Source organism: Rattus norvegicus, chromosome 12 (genome assembly GCF_036323735.1).
Source record: "Rattus norvegicus strain BN/NHsdMcwi chromosome 12, GRCr8, whole genome shotgun sequence".
NCBI classification, from domain to species: Eukaryota; Metazoa; Chordata; class Mammalia; order Rodentia; family Muridae; genus Rattus; species Rattus norvegicus.
The window spans coordinates 47,564,781-47,588,173 of record NC_086030.1 but is presented as its reverse complement, the minus strand read 5'-3'; the positions used below and the strand labels follow the sequence as shown (position 1 = coordinate 47,588,173).

The 23,393-nt window shown below is 53.2% G+C and overlaps 1 protein-coding gene across 1 annotated transcript; it reads right to left on the bottom strand.

Annotated features, from left to right (window-relative positions):
• Window positions 1-224: 224 nt before the first annotated feature.
• On the bottom strand, window positions 225-20,377 carry Gltp (glycolipid transfer protein). The gene is made up of 5 exons (NM_001134413.1): window positions 20,211-20,377; window positions 6,757-6,815; window positions 4,955-5,088; window positions 2,922-3,072; window positions 225-1,363 (listed from the first exon to the last, which is right to left on the bottom strand). The coding sequence occupies exons 1-5, from the start codon at window positions 20,311-20,313 to the stop codon at window positions 1,181-1,183; spliced, it is 630 nt and encodes a 209-aa protein (NP_001127885.1). The 5' UTR covers window positions 20,314-20,377; the 3' UTR covers window positions 225-1,180.
• Window positions 20,378-23,393: the final 3,016 nt, after the last annotated feature.

Sequence of the window (23,393 nt, the reverse complement as noted above, 5' to 3'; positions counted from 1 at the left end):
TGGCAGCACCAGGGTGGGCAGGGCCTTTTGTGTGTGGCGGGGCCTCCTGCATCAGTTAGTAGTCAAGACCTTGCACAGCAGACCTGCCCTATTAGGAGGCAATTCCTCCGTGGAGGTTCCCTCTTCCCAGGAGCACCAAGTTGACTACCAGAGTTCCCTTTCCCCAGTTGTGACCTTTGATACAGAAAATAATAGAAGAGTCAAGAGGCATAGACACATGCCGATGTGATTTCAAAATATAGATTTATTTATTAAGGATTATTTAGTTTCTGCATAAAAATCACCAATTGTTCCTCATTGGGTTTTTTTTTTTTTTAACATACATCAATTCTTTCAGGATGTGTTTAACCCCGATACTTTAAAAAAAATATAGCTCTTTTAGCTCCTGAAGGACGGTTTAAGGCAGCAAGGCAGTTTCTTGGGTCTCCGCAGCTGGAGGGCCCCGTGACAGGCAGTTTCTTGGGTTGGAAGAGCCAACCCTGAGGAAGAAAGCATTATGCAGAAGAATGCGAGTTCAGTCACGGACGGTCGCCTGTGTGTGCCTAGGCGGTCATTTGAAAGGCTGGTAACAATTCAGGAGAAACAAAAAAACCTGTCTGACAAGACAGAGGGAGAGAGAGAACAGGGCTGGTAATGCCAGATGTGCAGCCCCGTGAGGACCCTGTCAGCTCGCCTTTTAAACAGACACCACAGTTGGGCCCTGCTGAATTTCCCATCCGCCTCCATTGTCCTTCAAACATCCAAGACACCCTTGGGCCGGATGGACCTGGCTTCTTTGCTGGGTGAGGTGTATGTCTCCCCTGAGTTGGGCTCCTCCTGAGCTAGGTAGGGGAGGGAAAGACAAAACCCTAGGAATTCATCGTTAGCAAAGTTAATTGGTTTTAACCACACTGGAAGGAGGTTGGTTCAGCCTGAGCTGCTGGGGAAGCTGGAGTGAGTGGAGGGTGTTTATTGCTCCATTAGAAAAGGCCAAGATAACAAAAACAAGAAAACAAAAGACCTCTAACAAGCTAAGGCCGCCCCCTGCAGACCCACGCTGGCCAGGCGGGCCAGGCTGAGCTGGGGATCCCAGCTTGTTTCACAGTGATGGGGCTGCTTGTGCCCACGTGGGGCTGTGTGTCCACGTGGGCTGTGTGTCCATGTGGGCTGTGTGTCCACGTGGGGCTGTGTGTCTGGGCGCCTACACGGTGTAGTCAAGCTCCGCGTTCATCTTGGTATACATTTCATAGATGGCGTCGATGGTGGCCGTGTAGTTGACCAGGAAGAGGCGGATCTTCTCCAGGCACTCCTCCTCCGTCACGTTCTGCCCCTTGGAGAGCGCCTTTAGGAAGTCAGACTTGTATGGTGCTGCATACAGTGCGGCCTTGAGGGGCAGGAGGGAAGGCGGGCACAGCGTTAGTGGGGAAGGACCAGGCCCAGCAGGGCCATCGCTAACCAGTGCTGGCAAAGTCTCTCTGCTCATGTTGTTGGAAGAGAAAAGAAAAGGAAAGTGTGTCTCCCCTCAGCGGTGACCTGGGGTACAACCAGACCTGAGTGCAGGCCACAGCATGGCCCTGAGTAAATTACTTGGCTACATCCAATTTGCTTGCTTGTGTTAAGATTAGGGAGGTGTAGGGATGTGTGTTTCTGGCATGGAAACCTGACTTGGGAGCTAGATAGGTAGAGAGATTGCTGACGGCTCAGGAGAGGCCATTGGCAGTGTGATATGGGATGGAGCAGAGTGGGTGAGACGCTTTGCTGACTGAGACGTAAGATATCCAGCAGATATCTTGGGGCACCGCAATGCCGCATCTAGTGAGATAAAAGACTGTTTTATTTTTTATATTTTTACAACAACAGATGGCAAAGTGGCACATGCCTTCAGTCCCAGCACTCAGGAGACAGAGGCTGGTGGATCTCTGTGAGTTCAAGGCCAGCCTGGTTCAGAAAGTGAGTTCCAGGTCAGTCAGGGCTACACAGTGAGACTGTGTCTCAAAACAGAAAACCATTCACAGAACGACTGGGAAGGTTGTGTGAAACGGTCCACGCAGCACAGAGCGCAACACCAGGCGCACATCTGTCTGTCCTTAGAGGTGACACTTGGCTAAATTTGGGGAGTGCTTTAATATGGCGGGGAACCAGACATTCACAGATCCTTAGAGTCAGAGGAAAAGAACACAGCCAAATAAGGATCCATCGTGATCTACGATGAAAGGAGTGAGTTCTCTGGGTCCAGCCTGAGCCAAACGCTACACACAGCCCAGAACCCGGGGTCGGGCCTGCTTCACTCAAGCAAGAACTTTGAGATCCGCAGAGGGCGGAGTGTGAAACAGCGCCCACTAGTGGTGCACTTGCAGGCAGCCGGGGTCGGGAGTGGGGGGTGGGGAGGGGTGCCTCGATCATTACTGTGTGGCCATTGCTTGCAAGGGCTTTTGAAGGAAGACACTGCGGGAACACTGGGATGCTCAAGATGACCCCTGGCCCCAGACATGTCCAGGTAGGAGGCCCAGAGGGTGCCATACTCCCTTCCTCATAACTGTTCTTCCTGACTACCCAACCTGCTTTGGGCCTTTCTGTCAGAGACTAGGCTTCCTGGGGAAGGAGGGGTGGTCTGAGGACATCATGGCGGGCAGTGTAGCCACGGGCATTTGGAAAGCCTTTTGCTAGCTCTCCCTTAGGCCTTCCAATCTCTCTGCTGCCCAGGTTGGCTCTAGAGCCCTTTAGCCCAGCCCGCCATCACCCTGTAGTTCTTGAGCTCACTTCTTTCTTCACAGGCTGAGGTACCTGTGACAGCAACGCTAAGAAGCACCGGCAGCCGCAAACAGGGTTGGCCATGGCTGCACAAGGAGCCTCAGTGACCAGCCCCGCCCCAAAGGCCGGGTGAGCCCTTTCTGGGATAAGGAGGGCAGTGAGGGACCAACGTCCTGCCCCGTGGTGCTCACCTTGAAGATCTTCTGCACCAGCCAGCCGTGATACTTCTTTAGCGCCATCTCATAGGCCTTGTTGGCGTTTACCCGGATGAGGTTGGGGTGGTTCTCGTCCCGTTCGCCATCGCAGATGCTCTGCAGGAACACCTGGATGAAGCGCAGGCCCCTGCGGTCAAAGGGGACAGTCATTTAGGTCCCTGGCCCCATCGGCTCAGGTACAGGGGAGTACCCTCCTTAGGCAACCTAGGCCCCTGAGCAATGTGATGACCCAGCTCTACTCGGGCCTGCGGCAGTGCGCCTCTGAGCAGAGCCCATTCTGAGACCCTGCGGCCTCTCGTGGCTTAAAGGATGAAGCCAGCGTGGCTCTCGGAGAGTCCAAGGGCCGGAAGTACGTCAGGCACACGGCCTGCCCCTGCTGTTCGCCTCTACTGCAGGGTCTTTCTGAATCTGTCCACTGCGCTGCCTGACTGTACAGTGACCCCTGTCTGGGGCTCCATGGGGCACAGTAGGAAACCTGAATTGGAAACAGGACCACTGCCGGCCCTGTGGTGCCCAGAGGCTCCCGTGTGGGAGGCTTGGGTGTTACTGTGGGAGGCCGGGCCTAGTCAGAAAAAGTAGGTCCCTAATGACTTCCTGTTTCCCGTCAGCCATGAAGTGAGTAGCTTCTTCCACACAGGGCTGATACCTTGCCTCACAGTGGGCCTGGAGTCAGTGAAGGCTGAGGGCTGAGTCCTCAGAGACTGTGGGCTAACGGGAGCCCTTCCTCTCCATTCTGCCAGAGACACCAAAGTGACATGCACACTGGGGCCTGTATCCCAGTCCCTCCAAACACACTGGGCCATCAGCCACTCCCCAGCCTCCTGCCTTCTCTGCCCCTCACAGCCCGACTGGAAGGCACACATCTCTGCTCCATTCCTGCAGGGGGCTGGAGGCAGTCCAGGGGAGCGCTTTTGGAGCAGGGCTGCATCCCAGCTTGGGTTTGCTGAGGCCTCTCCATGACAGCTGCTGCTCACACTCCAGAGCCAACACCGCCACCTTCCTGCTCACCCACAGCCCACTCTGACTGAGATACGCAGAGCGGCCTCCCCTGCCTGCTACTGCAGGGTGAATGAAGGGGGTGGGGGGGGCACCTTAGCCCAGGCTTTCAAGGCCTCATGACTAAGGCAGGCAAAGCCAACTCTCCCTGGTCTGTTTCACCAGAGGAGCGTGTGTTGGGGACTGGGAAGTGGCTTCGGATGCTGAGGGCTCTGTCCTCCCGGGTCCTGTCCTCCCAGGTCCTGGCCCAGACCCCTGAGGCCTCAACAGTGGGAAGCTCTGTGGGGCAGGGCGGGGGTCCCTGGCTTCTCAGCTGAGGGGTGGAGGGCAGTTGGCATCGCAGGGCTAGAGAATCCTGGAGCTAGTAGACGACCGAAAAGATCCAGAGCAGGGACACGCCTATGAAACTCAGAACTCCTACAGTATTTCCTCCAAGAGACTCACACAAGCCAAGTGCCGTGGCACACGCCTTTACTCCCACCACTCAGGAGGCAGAGGCAGGCGATCCCTTTGAGTTTGAGGCTAGCCTGGTCTACGAAGCGAGTTTCAGAACAGCCTGGGCTACACTAGGGCTACACTGCCTCAATAAAACAAAACCCCCCAAAAAAGAGAAGAGAAGAGAAGAGAAGAGAAGAGAAGAGAAGAGAAGAGAGAGAGAGAGAGAGACTGACTCATGATACATAAATGCACCTGTGTACAGCATGGCTACCTCTGTGCAGTACACAGCCTGTACCACTGTGCTCGGACGACCTGGACTGTGACTTGGCCTCCAGATGCCCCTGTGGGTTCCCCCATGATGAGATGCCACATCTGACTCACTGTCTATGGAACCGTCAGGGGCATAAAGAACTGAACAGGAGCCTCAGGTGGGAGCGTGCCCTTCCTCTGCCACCTCTGGGGCCAGACAAGGAAGGGCCGGCAGGAGTCGCACCTCAGGGAAGTTTGTCGCCGCTATCACGCTATCACGTGACAGTGTTCGCACGCACGCCCAAGCCCCGCCCCCGAGCCCTCACCTTTTCAGCCACAGCAGTGCCAGCGTGGCCCCCACTTTGGGCCACTCCGCCCCATACATCCCCTTCTCCACCTCCAGGATGTTCTGCAGAGTCTTGAACTTGGCCGGGTCAGTGTCATAGACGGCTTTGATTTTCTAGAACGGGGCAGAGAGGTTCACCTATCACACAGCCTGTCCGGCAGACGCTGGCACCACCCAGGATCCTGACACCGCTCTCAGAGCCCAAAGAATGGATTAGGACACCGAGGCTCCGGGTAGTGACGTGTCAGAAGTCACAGGGGTAGTAACATGTCAAAGGTCACGGGTAGTGACGTGCTGAAGGTCACAGGTTTGGGCTCCAGCCTGGCTGGCTCTAGAAGTCATGTTTCCTCACTGCTAATATCGTCACAGACATCAGAGACACGAAGTCCCTCAGCGAGGAGGGATGGACACAGGCAAAGGGGTTCAAAACTGTCCAGGTTAAACAGGCCCCGAACTGGAGCCAGGTCCGTCTGATGAGACTGGCTGGGGGTGAATCCTGCCTCTGCTTTCTTGCTGTGTGACTTTAAGTGAGTTATCCACCACTCTGAGCTCCGAGCTCCTCTGTGTGTAAAGACAGTAACAGCAGGGCCAGGCCCAAAGATCTCTGGGGTTGGAGAACTGAGACCACAGGGCGAGACCTGTGCTGCCCTCAGTGTGCCAGGAGGAGCCATGCTGATGCCACTATGGGCCTGATTTCTTATTCTTTCCTTGGAGGTAGGATGTCTCATTAGATAGCCCAGGCTAGTATGGGTCCAGCCTGAGTGCTAGAACTACAGGATTGCTTGTATGATGATACCTAACCAGAGTTACCCTCCCGCCTCTCTCTCTCTTCAGTGTGTGTATGTGTGACTGACTAATTAGGATATGGGGGTGCTGTGTGACTGACTTATTAGGATATGGGGGTGCACATTTCCTTAGTCATTCTTTTTTTTAAGGTTTTATTATTTGTTTGTGTGTGTGTGTGTGTGTGTGTGTGTGTGTGTGTGTGTGTGTGTGTGTACATGTGAGTTCCCATGGAGGCCGGATCAGGGCACCAGATCCCCAGAACTGGAGTACTGCCTATTGAGAGTTGCCCAGTTGCCCAGTCTGGGTGCTGGGAACCAAACTCCAGGCTTCTGATGGAGTGGCAAGCATCCTTGACCACTGAGCCATCTTGCCAGCCTTCCATCTTTATATTTTAGACCTCTTTCACCAGCTGGTGGATGACCATCAAGGACCCACCCCTCTCCACTTCCCCGGCACTGGGGTTATTTTTACACCACTTAGCCTTGGTTTTTACGTGGATTTGGTGTCCTAACTCAGGTCTACATGTTGTAAAACTGAACCATTGCTCTGTCTGTCTGTCTGCCTCTCTCAAAAATGTCTGAGTGCTCTGTCTGCATGTACACCTGCAGGCCAAAAGAGGGCATCACATCCCTTTATAGATGGCTGTGGGCCACAATGTGATGCTGGGAATTGAACTCAGGACCTCTGGAAGAGCATTTAGTGTTCTTAACCGCTGAGTCACCTCTCCAGCCCTTCTCCATTGAGTTCTTTTTTCTTTTCTTTTCTTTTTTCCGGGGCTGGGGACTGAACCCAGGGCCTTGCGCTTGCTAGGCAAGCACCTACCACTGAGCTAAATCCCCAACCCCCTCCATTGAGTTCTTATTTTGTGGAAGCAGGTGGCAATATGTCAGGCCGAACGTGGACTGCATGCTTGCAATGGGGCCTGAGAGGGGCTAGGACTCCATGTGCCCCCTGCCCCCTCCTCAGGCTGGGGACTGGGCAGGGATGGGTACTTACGGTGATGTTACCGCTTATGTCTGCCTTGATGGGCGTGAACACCGGGGACCCAAGGCAATCTGGGAACAGAATGAGAAGAGAGATTTAGATTCCCAACCAAGGTGGCATTCAGGACACCACAGGCTGCGGCGGACCTTCCGCTGTGTGTCTAGGAGCCAGAAGAATCATTTGTAGGTGTTTGGAAGGTTCTGTGGCCACATGAATTCAGGGAGCTCTGGGCTCTGGGTGACGGCAAATTGCCAGCCCAGAACCAGTCAGAGCCTCTGAGGGCTGGTGAGGTTGCTTCTCCCCAGCATGGCACCACCCGGAAGAGCTTTCCGCCATGGTGGAAATGTCCCATCTGCACCGTGTGGCTGCCTGGTACCCAGGTAACCATGGGCTTGAGTTGTGTCCTAGTCACAAAGGGCTCAGGTACTGCCCTGCACACGAGTTCAAGTTCCCCACCCTGTGAGCAGCTGACACGCATGCAGACCAGGAGCCACTTGGCGGTACTGTGTGTGGCACGAGGCGTGAGGTATGCTCCTGCCTCTTTTGCGAGGCCATCGACACAGCCAGAATATCACACCAGTCAAAGCTGTTTGCAGGGGAGGGGTGTAGGCCTTCCGGGCCACACTACAGTGCGGGCCTTGGCCTTGGAGCCTGAGCAAATGGGTTGTGAGCCTCTGAACCTCAGCTTCTCCCTGCTGGGGAGTGGCCTTGCTAAGTGACTCAGAGTCAAGGGCACAAGGACACTGCAGCAGGTCTGAAGTGGGTGACAGGCCCACAGAAGGGAGATGCCTCTGCCCAGGAGGTAGACCAGGCCCTTGCCTTAAGGACTTCACAAATGACCCCTGGGGAAGAACTTCGGGTAAATTCCATGAAGGTGGCCAGCACACTTGGCCGGCCATCTGGAATACTCTTTCACTGCAGATGTGAAGAGGTGTGTGCTGCAGCCACGCTTTGATGACACGCCCCCGACACAGTGAGGTGAGGGAAGAGGAGCCGGGCAGGAGGTAGGGAGGCTGACCCAGCATTCCTCAGTGGGGCAATGCCTGGCTCCTCCCGTGTCAGCTGAGCGTTTAGCGAGGTTGGCACAGGAGTCAGAAATCAGGATTTAAGGCACGCCCTGCAGGGCACACACCTGTAATGCCCACACTTAGGAGGTGGAGGCTGGACCACCGAGGGTTTGAGGCCAGCCTGGGCCTCAAACAAGGCACAGTGATGCTTCTGAGCTGTGGGTGGGACAGAGGCAGAGTGCCCGCCTAGCACGTGAGGGCCTTGGTGTGACCCTCACACCAAAAGAAATTAAACTGAGATCCAGAGATCCCACTGGTGACCCCAGTGCCAAGCCTGGTGACCTGACTTCAGTCCCTGGGACCCACGTGGTAGAAGGAATGAACAGATCCTCACAAGTTAGTTTTTTCGTTTGTTTGTTTGTTTTCTTGACCCCTAACTAGGGTGCCACAGCTCATACAAATCAAAGCCAAAATCAATTTAAAAGAAAAATACTTCAGACGTACTTAGCTGGATTCCCAGTGTGCGGCAAATGCTGACAAACAGGCTTCTATGACACCCACCCTTAGGGTCAGGCTCCATGGCCCAGCCTACCTCTCTGAGCCTCTGTGGGGTGCACACCCCACTGTACACCCACATTTCACCTTTTCATCCTGGGAGATTTGCTGCCTCCACTTCCAAATACTGGGATGTCAGGTGTGTGCCCACATCTAGCCCACTGAAGTCCCTTATGGAGCCTACGTTCCTGCCCCTTGGAGCAGCAGGCAGTAAGCCCTGAGAGTCCCAGCAGGCTCCGGGCAGTACTGAGCTGTCTCCATGGCACCTGATGTGCACCTGTGAACTGGGCAAGCAGGCCGTGGAAGCTGGTCTCCCTGGTAGGCTTTTCTCCCGAACTTTCGTGCTTGTGGGTGTGAGGCCAGAGGCCAACAGTGGTGTCTTTCCTAACCACTTTCCTCTGGTCTCTCAGTGAACACAGCGCTCACCGCCTGGACAGGCATCAACCTCCAGGGATCCACACCTCTCTAACATTTCCACGCCTCTCCCAGCCCATACAGAAAGCCCGGGTTTTTTGCCCACTTGGGTATCGGGCATCCAAGCTCAGCCTTGCGAGGGCACAGTGGACACTTTACCAATGGCTTCACTTCCCCTTCCCTCTGTCTACACTCTTTAGCATAGATGGGGTGGCCCCCAAATGCTAATTTCAAGCACCCACCCACCCAAGATGTCAGAATCCGTGAAGGAACTTGGCCTTCAGTTTCTCTCCCTATACAATGAGACTCCTGGGTCCTGTGCAGGGCAGGGCTGCCATATATAAACAGCAGGTGTTGAGTGAACATCAAGCACAGCCTTCAAAGGGAAGGGAGACAGGAAGCTGGGCTGACGGCTGCTAGCTGCAGGCTGACCCGGGACTCTGCCCTTCGCTTACTGGAAACAGCCACGCGGTGCTGAGCATCCACCCTGGCTGCAGGAGAAAGGCCTATTGTTCCCCGTTCTCCTGTCAGCGCTCCTCGGGGGTCACAAAGCCGCTTCGGTCAGCTGGCACTGGCCCCACAGCAGCCCTCATTGTGTGTGTCTGGTGGCCGCTTTGCTGTGGGGGAAGGGCTCAGTGGGTGGGTGCAGATGGTGAAGCAGGGAGCGCAGGCTCTGAGAGGAACTTTTAAGGAAAGCAGGCCTGGTGTGGGGGTGCTGCTGTCACCCCAGCACTCTGGAGCCTGATGTAGGAGGGTCATTCATGAGTTCCAACCAGCCTGGGCTGCCTAGTGAAACCCTACCCCAAAATGAAAAGATGGCCGTGGTGCGTCTGTGGCCCAGGCGGGTGGGCAGAAGGGCGGAAGGCAGTGAACTGGAAGCCAAGTGGGCCTGGGGCACCTGCCCGTTGTTACTTCAGGGCCAGCTGACTCTGGGTGTGAACTATGACTCTGATATGACTTTGACAGATGACTTAAGAACCCTGGATGTGAGCCCTTCACTTCCTACAGCCCAGAGCCTCCAAGGGGGCCATGGTTAGAGAAGCCAAATGGCACATCTGACATGGGTAACGAGGCCGGGGGGAGCCCATTTAGCTTTCTGGGACACACCTGTTGGTGTGAACTCAGAGAGAACAGTGGTGGGGCAGGTACCCCAGAGTGTGGCCTTTCTAATAGTTAAACCGCGCTGGCCCCCACCCAGGGCAGAGTGTGACCTGTTCCCCTGTGAAGCGTAACAGCCTAACCGCTCCCCCGGATTGTAGCAAACACCTTTCTTGTTTGACTCGTTCTGCAGTTCTCCCAAACTTGTTTTGCCTTCTTTAACCGGGTCCTCAACCTGCCTTCAGGCTGGAGGGAGCGAGGGAGCTGGGATGCTTTGTCCTGTAACCCCAGAAGGAAGGGAGCTGCCTTTAAAAACAGGAAGGACCACAGTGCCACCGCCTCCTGTCATCTTAACCAGCCTGGACAGGCAGGCTTCGACAGGCAGGCTTCATACAGGAAAGCTCTGTTTTTTTTGAACACCGATGAAGAGCATTTATGCCTAGTGAGGGCTTCCCCCCTCCTCAACCCAGAAGACATAAGAAAAGGTTAATAAATCTAGTTACAAAATCCAGGAACTTCTTAGAAGAAAGAGGCTATCGACCAAGAGGGGCAGAAAGCAGAGAAAATAAATTCAAGCCATCATTTGTCAAATATATAAAGGGTATTTGCAGAATGATAAGGGGGGAAAGGGAGGTTTTAGAGCGAGTAATTCAGAGGAAATTAAAAGACTCTTAATCTCAATGACAGACGAGAAAATACAAAATGGAAATCTTTCTGTCAGCTAAGTCATTCTATGGATACACCGGCTTCTGGTTTAAGCGTTCTGGACAGCGTTTATTAAAGTGTAGCACAGGGGCTAGCGACAGGGGTGAGCGGCTGGTGGCACTGCTGCCCTTCCAGAGGACTGGAGTTCAGTTCCCGACACTCCTGTCAGATGGCCCACAACCGCCTGTGACTGTGATCAGGGGAATCTGATTCCCTCCGTGGACACCCTGCGCACATGACACTTTTAAAAAGTGCACAAACACATGTTTTTTTTTTTTTAAAAAGACCTCACGTACGGAACACTAAGGTTTCTGCTCTCACGGAGCAAGGCATTTCTAACCTTCTTAATAGGGTCATAACACAAATAGATAAAGGGGTGGCCTGGGGATGTCACAGGCTCCCTAAAACCTTCACCACCGGGCACCATGCTGAATGTCTCCCAGCTTTGGGTAAGTTGTTTAAAAGTGTCTCTGGGTCACTGATGGTTATTTTTCCCTGCTCTGCCTGCAGAGTCCAGTTGTGACCAGGAAAACGCAGGGCAAACCGTCAACCACCCCCATCACAGAAGGAAACGGGTACCAGGAGAGGAATTCATGTGTGCCCTCTGGGACAACCGTGCCTGGATAGGGGCCACCTAAGGCCTCCTGCCTGGGTCTCTGCAACAGCCCAGTTGGCTGACATCACCCAGAAAGCAGAATTGTCCACCAGCCAGCTTGTCGCTCCGCGTCACCCATAAACACTGATTTCCTCCTTTTCTGCCTTCAACGTTTTGAAGAACACAGGCCATTGTGCTCAGCAAGGCCACAGCGAGTTGCTGTGTGGCTGGGCATCGGGGACGGGGCTTGTTGAGCATATGCAAGGCCTCGATTCTATCGCAATGCAGTGCCCAGCTTAGCAACATGGTGGTGTGTGCCCCAAACCCCTGCTCATGGGAGGCTGAGGCAGGACAGTCAGTTCAAGGCCAGTACGCACCACCACACCTGGCTTTTCATATGGGTTCTGGGAATTAAACTCAGGTCTTCCTCTCCAGTCCCCACCCACCTCTGGCTCTGGCGCTCTCCCTCTCTTGGTGTCTCTCTCTCTGTTTCTGTCTGTCTGACTGTCTGTCTCTCTCTGTGTCTGTCTGTCTGTCTCTTTCTCTCTGTCTCTGTCTCTGTCTGTCTGTCTCTCTCTCTCTCTCTGGCTCTCTCTGATAAGTTATTGGTAGCCCAGGCTAGCCTTGAACTTACTCATTAGCTAAAGGTGACCCAGCTTTACTTATCACAACAAGGGAGTTCCCACTGTCCTGTTTTGGAGTAAGAAAATACAAAGTTAGTCATGCCCTGGCCTACCCCACCACTTCCTCCCAGAAATAATTTTCACTGAAGAACAAAATGTCATCCCGGTTATCAGATGCCAGTCTGAGCCACATGGCCAGACCTCGTCACAGGTAAATGAGCAGACACACGAAGGGCACACCCAGTTCAGTCCCTGAACAGTGGCTTCCAAGGCGTGGTCACCGTGTGGCAATGCACTCTGTGTGGTGTGGGGAGGTTCTGCGGCAAATTCCTTTTTCACATAGCCAGATCATAACATGTTGGACACTCCCAGCAGATCAACTTTACAGGTCCTGAGTTACAAGATCAGAATGGGAGGTTCTCGGATGACATCTGATGGAGATGAATCTTTTATTAATTGGGAGGGGCATCCAGGTTCAGGTCACAGGCTGAACCTGAAGGGTAAGAACACTAGGGACGCCCACACTCTAAAAGCTGGCTCTGCTCTATGCTTATCCGCCTACAAACAAGAAAAAACAACTCAGAACCTGGCTTTAAGAAGCCACACTGCATCTGCATAGTCTGCCCACAGCTGCCCTCTTTGATTCATTCAGCCTTGAGATTGGACGCAGTAACACACACCTTTAGTCCCTCCGCACACTCAGGAGGCAGAGGCCAGAGGCAGAGAGCGGGCAGAGCAGAGGCAGTGGGGGCTTTGTGAGTTTGAGGCTATTCCTAGAGGTCTACAGAGTTCCAAGCCAACCAGAGCTATATGGTGAGAGCCTGTCAAAAATCCAACCAAACAAACAGAAAAGATCCAAACAAACAAGCCAGCCAGGCTTGAGTTGGATGAACAGTTGGGGAAATCAGCGCTGACTTGCTGTGTGACCTGGGGAAACACAGCTAAGGTCTCTGAGCTGCACTCGCCTTGTTAGTAAAGGAAGGGTAATGCAAGGGTGACTCCCAGCTCACAGGGAGGCTGCAAAGTCTTAGTGAAGGGCTGCAGTTCCTGGCACCCCAGGAAAAAGGTTTATTTATGTATCACTGCACAACACATCACCATCCTCATCTTTCCCAACAGCCAGAGCTTTCCTCAGAGAGGAAATCCAGAAAATAATGATTCTGGTAGCCAGGAGAGCAGGAAGCTGGGTCTGTGGTGGAGCGGGTGCTTGGAAACCAGCAAAAGAAGAAATCGGAGGAGAGGAGAAGTGATGGAACGGGAAATGCTGACCCTGAAGAGGTAAAGCCAGCAGAAGTCACCCAGCCAAGAGTTTAAGAGCATTACGATAGGGCTTGGGTGCGAGACAAGGTATGTTCTTGGAGCAACCACTTATAGAACACTTGGGAGCCTAGGGGAGCCTGTGGAAGCTGCAGTCCAGGTTGGAGTTTGATGGGCACAGAATGCTTAGCTACATTGTAACAGTACGGGAAAGGGGGCGGGGCCACTGTAAAAATGTAACACAAGCAGGGAGACCCACAAAGTCATTTTAAGAACAGAAACAATGAAACCTAAGATGGGAGCCTGCTCTTGTAACCCACAAGCTCTAACACGGTCACATGTCACATCCAGCAGCCCAGGAAGCTTCTGCCCAGAAGAGGACTTCCCATAGAACACAGCTGTCTCTAAAGATACAGGGCTGGCCTCCCTGTGCTAGGTCTGAATCTGCCTCAAGCTCCTCTTTAAGGAATGCCTCGAAGCCCCTACCTCTTACCTTCTTCCTTCATAGGGTTAGAAATCAGTTTCCACCAACTCCCACGCTTGCCCACAGCCATCTTTAAGGGGCCAGGCTAGCTGTGATGCGGGCATACATCTGTTTCACAAGGTCCTAAGCCGGGGGTTGAGGGTTTAGCTCAGTGGTAGAGCGCGCTTGCCTAGCAAGCGCAAGGCCCTGGGTTTGGTCCCCAGCTCCGAAGGAAAAACAAAACAAAACAAAACAAAACAAAAAAAACCAAGGTCCTAAGCCAGATCTTCCATTTGGACATCGCCTAGCCACCAGGAGAGCTGCCGGGTGTTAGGTCACAGGATGGCCTGCCTTCTGCCTCTAACAGATCCCCGGAGCTATGCCTCACCTCCTCACCTCTGCAGACCAGGTGAGGAGGGGCCAATGTCTTGGGAGCCCAGACACACAGTCAGGCATTCCCTCCTGTCCCGCTCTCACACTAACAGAGGGGCCTCAGAGCCAGATGTCCTGAACAGAAGACCTACAAGCCATCTCAGGAGGCCAGGGCGCGCAAGTGGATGACAGCAGGAGCCAGACCTACTCCAAATGGCCCTGGGCTGCACTGGAGTGATTCTCAGACTGAAGCGGCCAACAGCTGGCTGTGAGCCCTGGCTATCAGTCACCATGGCTCAGGAGTGCCTTCTCTGTGACAGAACTGCCTTTCTGCCAGGCTGTGCTGCATGCACCCTGGCAGTGTCTCTCACCCATGCAAAGGTCGGGTAATTCTAGGCCTCAAGTACCACTTTCCCTTTCCGAGGTAGCCCTTGGGGGCTCCAGATGACAGCAACTGCACTGGGCATGGACTGTATGCTTCTATCCGGGCAGCGGTGAGAACTCAACTCTGTGGGGGCTCAGCGGGATGAGAATGTCCGTGTTTCTACTCACTTCTCCAGGACATTCAGGGGACAGGTATGAGAGGAAACCAGTCAGACACAAAGTCACTGCCCCACTCTGCACCTCAAGAGCAGCCACCCTACAGAATGCCAGGTAGGTCAGCAGTCCTGAGGAATACCAGCACTAGGTGGGACCCACCATGCCTTGCTCAGTACACATCTGCCGACACCTCCCTCTGATGCCACACCACCCGAGGCTTTCAAAGATGAACAAACTTCTTCATTTTACCACAAGAATTGATACCAGCTTGCTGGAGTTGGGGGGGAGCACAACCCTCCTTGTCTCTCTTGAAAGAGTCAGCAAAAACCCCCAACCGACCTGTACTCCTTTAAAATAAAGCACAGCAGGGTTGTGGCGGGGTCCTCAGCCCCAGAAAAGGCTCGATGCACAGGGGGGCACCTTAGAGATGAGGGTGCAGGAGGTACTTCCTGTGTGGTTGGCCTGTGCATCCCAACTAGAGGAAGTGCTCTCTTGCTTGGGCTTCCTCACACCTAATGGTCCCTGCACTCTAACTTGTACTGTAAGAAGCAGGAGAAAACAGGAGGATCCTAAAGGGACACCCAGGCATCTGCTCCACAACTCCCACGCCACCTGCCACACAGCAAGGTCACCATCATGCCAGCAAAACTACTGGACTTCTTTGATGGCCCAGCAAGTTGTTTCCACAGGGGCTCTCCTTTACCGGAGAGGAATTGAGGAACACTGTGTGATGAGTCCAGACCCTGAATTTCAATCTGTCTAGCCTGGTGACTCACTGGCTGTCTGACCCTGGGAAGCTTTAGAACTTCTCCTGCCTCAGTTTCTGTGGCTGCAAGAAGCCGATGTTTCTGTGACTCTAAAGTTTCACTGCTCCCACTTCCCTCCATGGAGCAAGCATTAAGTCAAAAGAGAGAGAGAACCAATTTTTGGACTCATTTCAGGGACATTTAATAAGTGTCAAGCACCTGCAAGGCCAGATTCTAAGGACACTGATTTAATTGTGCTAAGAGTCACAAACGAGGAAAACATGTCCCTGGCATCAGAACCCCAAGGAACGAGAGGCAGAAATCATTGCTTTAGGCTCTTCCATCCCTGGCTTTTCTTTAGACAATGACAGCAAATAGTTGTCACCTCAGGGACCAACTTTTAATTGATCAAGAATGGTCGTTCTTGGGGTTGGGGATTTAGCTCAGTGGTAGAGCGCTTGCCTAGCAAGCACAAGGCCCTAGGTTCGGTCCCCAGCTCTGAAAAAAAGAAAAAAAAAAAAGAATGGTCGTTCTTAGAGAGGAACACAAAATCGTGATTGATTAATAATGTCTGCCACAAGTGTGGGAAGGGCAGGGCTTATATCTTCTGACTCAGTCACAGATTCTAATATGAAAAGAAAGCAGCCAAGCGTGGACTGGAGGCTGAGGCAGGGGTACCACAGGTTCCACAAGTTCAAGGCCAGACAGACTGGTAAAGATAAGGATGCGAGCCCCCATCACTGAAGCCACTCCCAGGCACAGAATACAATGAGTTCCTCACAGGGAGGAGGAAGACTTTCCGGGTGGAGTTATTGCTAAGCCAATTCCCTAAGGATGTGTGGACTCCAGCCAGACCCAAGGAAGGTGTGCAGTGGTGAGCGAGGTGCAGAGTGAGAAGGAGATCTGACGAGGTTAGCTGTGGGCCTGGGAGTCATTTAGAACGCTGGCACCAAAGACTTCAGGAGAGAGCAGGGAGTCAGTGAGGCTTCTACCACGGAGGACACCAGCCTTCTGGGGTCTAGAGTGGCTGTATAGCTGACCCAAGACAGAGAGCAGGAGTCACAGGTCAGGCTTGTAACCGATCAGTCGCTAAGGTCCAATTACTGGGTCAGGGAAGAGAAGGAGATGGGTAAAGGACCAGCCTCTGAGTGGATGTCATAAGCCCTGCACAGTGGGAGAATTCAGGCTAGAGAGACAGAGGAACAGTGAGCCCTCAAAGGGATGCTATAAACCCCCGGAGCAGGCTGACGTGAGACCCACACCCAAAGGAACAGAAGAATCAGTGTGGGCCAAGCCCAGCCACCAATCCCAGGACACACCCTGAGGAACTAAGAAAGGTGGTTGTCCCGACAGGTCCAAGACCTGCCTGCCTTTTTGATCTAGCAAGTTCACTTCTAAAACTGAGAAATACCCAAAGAACTGTTTGGAGAAATACACCCAGAGACGCTGGCAGCAGTGCTGTCTACAGCAGTGACATGTAAGAAACAATGTGGCTGGCCAGAGGGAAGGGAGTGCTAAATTATGGCCACCACGTTTGAGCAGCAGATTCTCAGCCACTGCGGATGTGACCAGAGACACAGGAGACAGACTCACTGTGTAGTGAGATGTAAAGACAAAGACGTCTACAAGGAAATGATTCTCGAGCGACAGCAGAGGGCTGCTCTTTAGAAACCCTACTTCAAAAGGCTGAGAGATGTTGTCTCAGTCAGGGTCTTACTGCTGTGAGCAGACACCATGACCCAGGCAACTCTCATAAGGACAACCGTTAATTGGGGCTGGCTTACAGGTTCAGAGGTTCAGTCCATTATCATCATGTGGGAACATGGCAGCATCCAGGCAGGCCTGGTGCAGGAGGAGCCGAGAGTTCTACATCTTCATCTGAAGGCTGCTAGTGGAAGACTGGCTTCCAGGCAGCTAGGATGAGGGTCTTAAAGCCCACACCCACAGGGCCACACTGACCCCAACAAGGCCACACCTCCTAACAGTGCTACTCCCTGGGCCAAGCATATGCCCACAGATGTGAAGAGTGCAGCTCACATCTGTGATCCCAGCAGTTTGGAAGCCAAGGCAGGAGAACTGTGTTTGAGACCAGCCTGGGCTGCATAGTGAGTTCCAGGCCAGAGTGAAATCTTACCTCAGAAAAACAAAACAAAACAAGAAAGCAAAGAAAAAAAAGAAAAAAAAAAAAAAAACCCAAGAGGTTCCTGAAACCAACTCAACTCGGATACTACATTGTGAGTTCGAGGCCAGCCTGAGCTACAAAACCCCCGGCTTCAAAACCAATAACGTCTGTCAAAGAACAAAGTGAATTATTCTATATCAGATCCTTGGTACATTATAAATGCTCACTAAATGTAGGTTGATGTCAAGGCGATACATGGTTGGGCAGCAGAGAGTGGGGTGGGGACAAATTTTTTTGTAAGGTGGGAGAGAGGAGGAAGGAGGGGGAACAAGATGGAGTCCACTAAGGAGGCTGGTTCAGATTTAGGTGAACTAGATTGATTTTTATCTCATCTAGGTGGATGGTTTATATCTTTATCAACTGGCAGTGAATGTATTGAGTGGATGAATTGTGGATTGGGAATTTAGCATGTAAATTTAATTGCTAAATTACAAGTTCCAACTTTGATTTTACCGGGCTAAAGAGGACTGTGTGTGAGAGAAATGGCTGAGAGGCGGCTGGAGCATGCAGATCTGGTTCTGTTGCCCACGCGGAGTGAGAACACGCAGGGACCACAGAATGAAATATGTGTGTGTGTCAGGTGTGGTAACTACCACCGCCCAGGGAGACAGCCAGGAGAGGGCGGCTTGCAGACCGAGTGGCAGAGTAGCAGCCGGAGTGAGCAGATCCAGACACGTTGTAGTTCATCAGGGCCACACGCACTGTGCCCAGCTCACCCAAGTGACTGGGGACACCCCAAAGATCTAGACCAAGCCCCTGCCTTAGAGCGCACAGTGGGTCTCCAAGGGCACGGTGGGAGAACCCTCCTGGAAACTGAGCCCCCGGGAGAAAGCTCCACCCAGGAAGATCACATTCGAAATGTTTTCTTTTATAGGCGTGCCAAGAATGACCATCTTTGGTGAACAGTAAATGGCTTTGGGGTGACCTGTGCCAGTTAACCCATCGTAGGCCAACTCTACTGCTGCTTCTGTCTAAATGGTGCTTCTGTCCCCAGCTGTGACACCCCATAGCCCAGGATGGGAGCAAAGACAAGGGTCCTTTGAGAGCAGAAACAGGGAACGAGGGACTTGTCTGCCACGGCTTCAGCTGCCTCCTTCTATCTCTTCCCCAACCAGCTAGGCACTCAGGCACTAGGGGTGCCCCCAAGGGCTGCCTTGCCACATTGGTGGGGATAGGGAAGTCACACCACCACCACTGTGGAGCCACTGACGGGTTTCGGCACTCTTTGTGGCTGTCCTGGGTGTTGAGGGGTGTCTAGGGGTACCGGGAGAGTACCCTGTAGCATTTAGTTCCACCCCTTCACCGACAAAGAACAAAACCATCTCCACACACCAGCAGATTACCTCCCACACCCCCAAGGAACAAAACTGCCCACCATCACTTGAGAACCACTGGCTTCGGCAGATTATGAAACCAGACAGGCTGGCTCGAACTAGCAACTACTCAGAAAGCCAAGGGAGACACACACAGTGATGTCGGAGCCGGGAGGAGGCTCAACAGGTCACTGTGAAGTCCCATGATCTGAGTTTGGTGAGTTGGTCCCATATGGTGAAGAAGAGAACAAGACTTCTGAAAAACAGTCCCTCCAGCCCCTGGCATGCAAACATACAAATACACAAATGAACATATACATTAAAATATTCATTTAAGCCATAATGCTGACATAAAAACCAAAGGTAACACCAGCAGCTCCCTCCCTCTGGAGATGCCATCTGATGTTCAGCCAACATACAAGTGAAAAGCAGGTCTCTGGCACGGGACAGGTTGACAGAGCGCCCACTGGGTAGTGCTGGAGCACCTGAGGCTCCACAGACAGCTGCTGGGGAAGCCTGAGACCTGCTCTCAGGTTGCCACTCCAGGTTGGCTCATTCGGGGTTAGGGTTAATGGCTATTGGACATCTGTGGAAAGGGCCCCCAAAATCAGATTCAAGACTTCATATACCCTCCTTTCCACAGCTAACCCTTCCCTGTATAGGCTCTGTCCCCCACCACCAGCCATTTCACAGATGGGGACTGCAAGGCACAAGAGGAAAGCCGTGTACATGGTGGCCACACGCGCCCTGTGGGAACTACTGTCCTCACCAACTCCTAATCCTCTCCAGGGGCTGAGTGGGTGCCAGACCTCCTCTGGCTAAGGTGACCTCAAGGCTGTGTCTGTCCAAGTGTGGGTTTCAACTGGACTCTGCAGGGGGTGGGGGCTGGTGTCATCCTGCAGTCACCAAGTGAGCTAGCAAGGTAGGGCGCTGGGAGCCTCCCCACAAAGAAAAAAGCAAGGCTCAGGTAGCACCCTTTGTGGACTGCAAGGCAAAGGGCAGGGCAGGCGGCATTGGTTTTCCTTCCACTTTATAACATGGTCTGGGCTGGAGGTGGGGCGGGGAGAGAGAACGTCTGAAATTGGCTCTCAGGGGACTCATTCCGGCGCTCAGAGGAGCTTCTTCAACTTGACATATGGACTTTTCACTTTCTGAATGTGAGAGAGGGATTCGAGCTAAGCACCCTGCAGCTGACATCACCACCACAATCCAGACCCCTTCTCCTGACCCCTTTCTAGATGGAGGAAAACCTTTTCATGACTTCCTCTTTAAAAAAGGGGGTGGGGGAGTTTAGTTTTGCAGCTTCATCTTCAAGTCCTTGGAGGTGGGGGCGTTCTTTGATCAGGGATGGGAAGAGGCTGGGGTAGGGAGGGTTTATCGTTCTGAGGGTGGGGGGAGAATTGACAACCACTCTGAAAGCGGCGAAAAATGAAGCCGGAGATGAAGATGTTCGGCGGAGGGCTAGTGCAGCATACCCACGGTGCAACAGCAAGCGGTGTTTGGGTGCAATGGGTGAAGGGCTGGGGTGCATCTGAGAGAAGAGGTGGGGGAAGAGGGATCTGGGCCGGTGAGGAGAGCTGGCGGCACGAGACTCACCGAAGAAGGGCGGCAGGTGGGCCACCGCCTCCAAGAAGGGCCCGGTCTCGATCTGCCGGTCTGCGGGTAGCGGCTTGAGCAGGTGCTCGGCCAGCAGCGCCATTTCGGGGTCGAGGCCCTTGGTGATGCCCCAGCCCGCGCCGAGGGCGTCCGCGCCCGGGCTGTCGCCGCCCGCCGCCTCCCGGGACGCCAGCGTCGCCACTTCCGCCCGCGCCTCGCAGCGAGCGCTGAGCGCCGCCCGCAGGCCGGGGCCATGGAGCACTTGGCCCCGCCCCTCCGCAGCTCTGCCAATGGGCGCCCACCGCCGCGCCCTCTCGACCAATGGGAGCTCGTCGCCCCCGCAGTCGCCGCGCCATTGGTCTGGGGGGCGGGGCTTAGCGGAAGCGCGGGCGTCCGGCACCTGGTGAGCCGCGCCCAGGTTCGGGACGGTGCAAGGCTTGTCAGGCACTGACCACCTCAGCTACCAACATGGGGTCCGCGACAGGGTCGCTCTGGCCCCGACCCGTTTACAATCCAAACCCTGGCAGGGCCTTGTTTCCCAATCCGGGGTCCCCCCCCAAAGGTGCCAGTTTCGCGTCCCCCACAGAGCCTACACCAAGGTTCACCGTAGCCACCATGCATCCTAGCTGCTGCGTCCTGAAACTCAGAGCTCAGCGGACCCCATACTCCAAGCGGAGAGCCTGGTACTCCGCCCACACAGAAAATTCAAGGGTCCTACTCAACGCTGCTGCAGTCACGCACTGTAATGGCCACCGAGGAGATGGGGACCATGGTGCCTGAGCAAAGCCTTAAATTGATGGAGATACTGCCCTGTGCAAGGAGCCGGAGATGGGGAAGGCGAACAGGGGCTGGGAGTGCTAAAGAATTTGTGGTTCACCGGAAGGGCAGCGAGAGATGACTGGGGGCCAGAAGAGCATATACTGATCCTTGTTAAATGGTTTTAATATACCCTTTCAGGGGACAGATGGCAGAAAGATTGGTCCAAACTACAGGCATGACCCCAGCAGAACTAGGAAGTCACGGACGGGGAAAGATTGGACATTGTTATCTCTTGCATGCCCAGTCACGTTAGATCTCCTACTGATAGATGCCCAAGCCACCAATTTCAGTTCGTTCCCACCCCACCCAGCCTCACCACCTCGGGCGTCCCAAGATACGATCTTCCTAAAAGCTACAACAGCCTCCCTAGTGCCCAGTTCTGCCAGAACCCCACCCACGTTTGGGAAGACTCCATTAATTCCAGGGGCCTGAACACGGGGCCCCTCTGGCTTCAGAGGGAATCCTGATTGCTCAACCCTGCTCCATTCCAGCCGAGCCATTCAGAAACCACATGTGACACACGAAAGCAGATCTTGAAAATAATGGCTTAGTGTCCTGAGACAGGTCCTCCATATGGGTTTGCGCTGTGTCTTGAAAGTTCATCCATCCATCCACCCATCTCTCTCCCGCCATCCGTTTATCCATCCGCCATCCATCAAACTCATTTGAAAGTGCTTGCTCTGGAGTTCATTCATCTTCCCATAGTTCTCTACGACGGTGCCATGCGCTGTGTGTGGTGTGCTAAGGAGCTGGGCCAAGACTGGAAAGTTGGAAGGTCACACATCCATCTAAAGGACACCGTTTGCTGTTCTCCCCACGAGCTTTTGTCCTTGGGCTGTTAATTTTTCAAACTCCACAAAAACAAGTTTCAATCCTAGATTCGTGGGTTAAAAAAAAAATCACTTTTGGGGTTGGGGATTTGGCTCAGTGGTAGAGCGCTTGCCTAGGAAGCGCAAGGTCCTGGGTTCGATCCCCAGCCCCGAAAAAAAAAGAAAAAAAAATCACTTTTTACTTATTGGCTACTAGATCATTGCATTTTAAAAATTACGTAAGCCACACCCAGAAAATATCGTTGAGAACCTTTTCTTCCCCCATTCCATCTTGTCTTTTCTTTCCCCTTTATCTTTATTTATTTATTTTGAGACAGGGTTTCTCTGTGTAGCCCTGGCTGTCCTGGAACTTACTCTGTAGACCAGGTTAGCCTCGAACTCAAAGAGTTCTGTCTGCCTGTGTCTCCCAAGCGCTAGGATTAAAGGCGTGGGCCACCAAGCTTGACTTATTTTTCTTTTTCTTGGTGCAGATATTACCTTATGTTAGGCTGGAACCCCTGCATATCCCGTGGGCAAGCTGGGAAACCCCATCTCTCCTCCTACTCCCAACTCCTCCCACACAGAGGAAACTCCCCCTCCTGCTCCCACCCCCACCCCGCCTGCTTGGAGAAAGCATCACTCCTTGGGCTAACAGCACTTCTCCTCTCCATCTCTGCATTTCCGACAACCCACCGGAGTGCGGGCCCTGGGGCTCAGTTTCTGATCCATCCGAGCTCCTAACTGGTACGTCATCACTCCTCGACTAGGCGCTATAAAATCCCCTTGCTTTAGCCTGGATGTGTGACGTCACTGACCTCCTCCTGTGAGGTCGGTGAGCCCACCCACCGGAAAGCTAGTGCCGCCTCCTAAACCTGACTTTTTCTACTTTTAATCTGGTCTAATGTGGCCTATACCTGCATCCCCGAGGGAGAATAAACGCCTATCCCTGTATAGCTAAGACTGTCCTAGAATCGACTATTTAACCCAGACTGGCTTCAAATTCCGGGCAAATCTTTGCTCACTCTCTAAAATTCCAAACCGTTTAAGAAAACAAAACAAAACAATTAAACGACAAAATAACAACAAAACCCCATGATCTTCAATTCTCAAAAACGTTGCAACTGCCTTACAAATAAGTACCTGGCCATGGAAATCATCCTGAATACACTGTATTGCTCACTTTCTTCAAACAAAGATGTTCCAGAAAACCACGGGTTACCCAGCAGCCGGAAACTAATAGCATTAGGCAATCTCCATTTATTTGTCTTTGGGTCTGGGGCCCCGGTCCAGGGTCACGTGTTTCATGCAGTCTATAGTTGTCTTTTGGGCCCATCCGTCCGGAACATTCCTCTGTCTTTCCCAGAATCCCATGACTAACACTTTGGAAAAGGACAAACAGTTAATCGAAGAGGGGTTGTCTGACGTTTCCCACACAGATCACAGGTTCTGTGTCTCGCAGTACAACAGCGACATGCTGTGTCCCCTCGTTGTGTCCTGAAGATGACACACGTTATTTCAACGGTCCTATATTGAAGTCCTTCGTTTGACACAGTCT

Coding starts and splice junctions, on each gene's coding strand:
- Gltp (NM_001134413.1), bottom strand. CDS start 20,313: ATGGCGCTGCTGGCCGAGCACCTGCTCAAGCCGCTACCCGCAGACCGG. Junction 3,073..4,954: donor GCACTGCTGTGGCTGAAAAG/GTGAGGGCTCGG, acceptor CTTTGACCGCAG/GGGCCTGCGCTTCATCCAGG. Junction 1,364..2,921: donor TGGTGCAGAAGATCTTCAAG/GTGAGCACCACG, acceptor CTGCCCCTCAAG/GCCGCACTGTATGCAGCACC.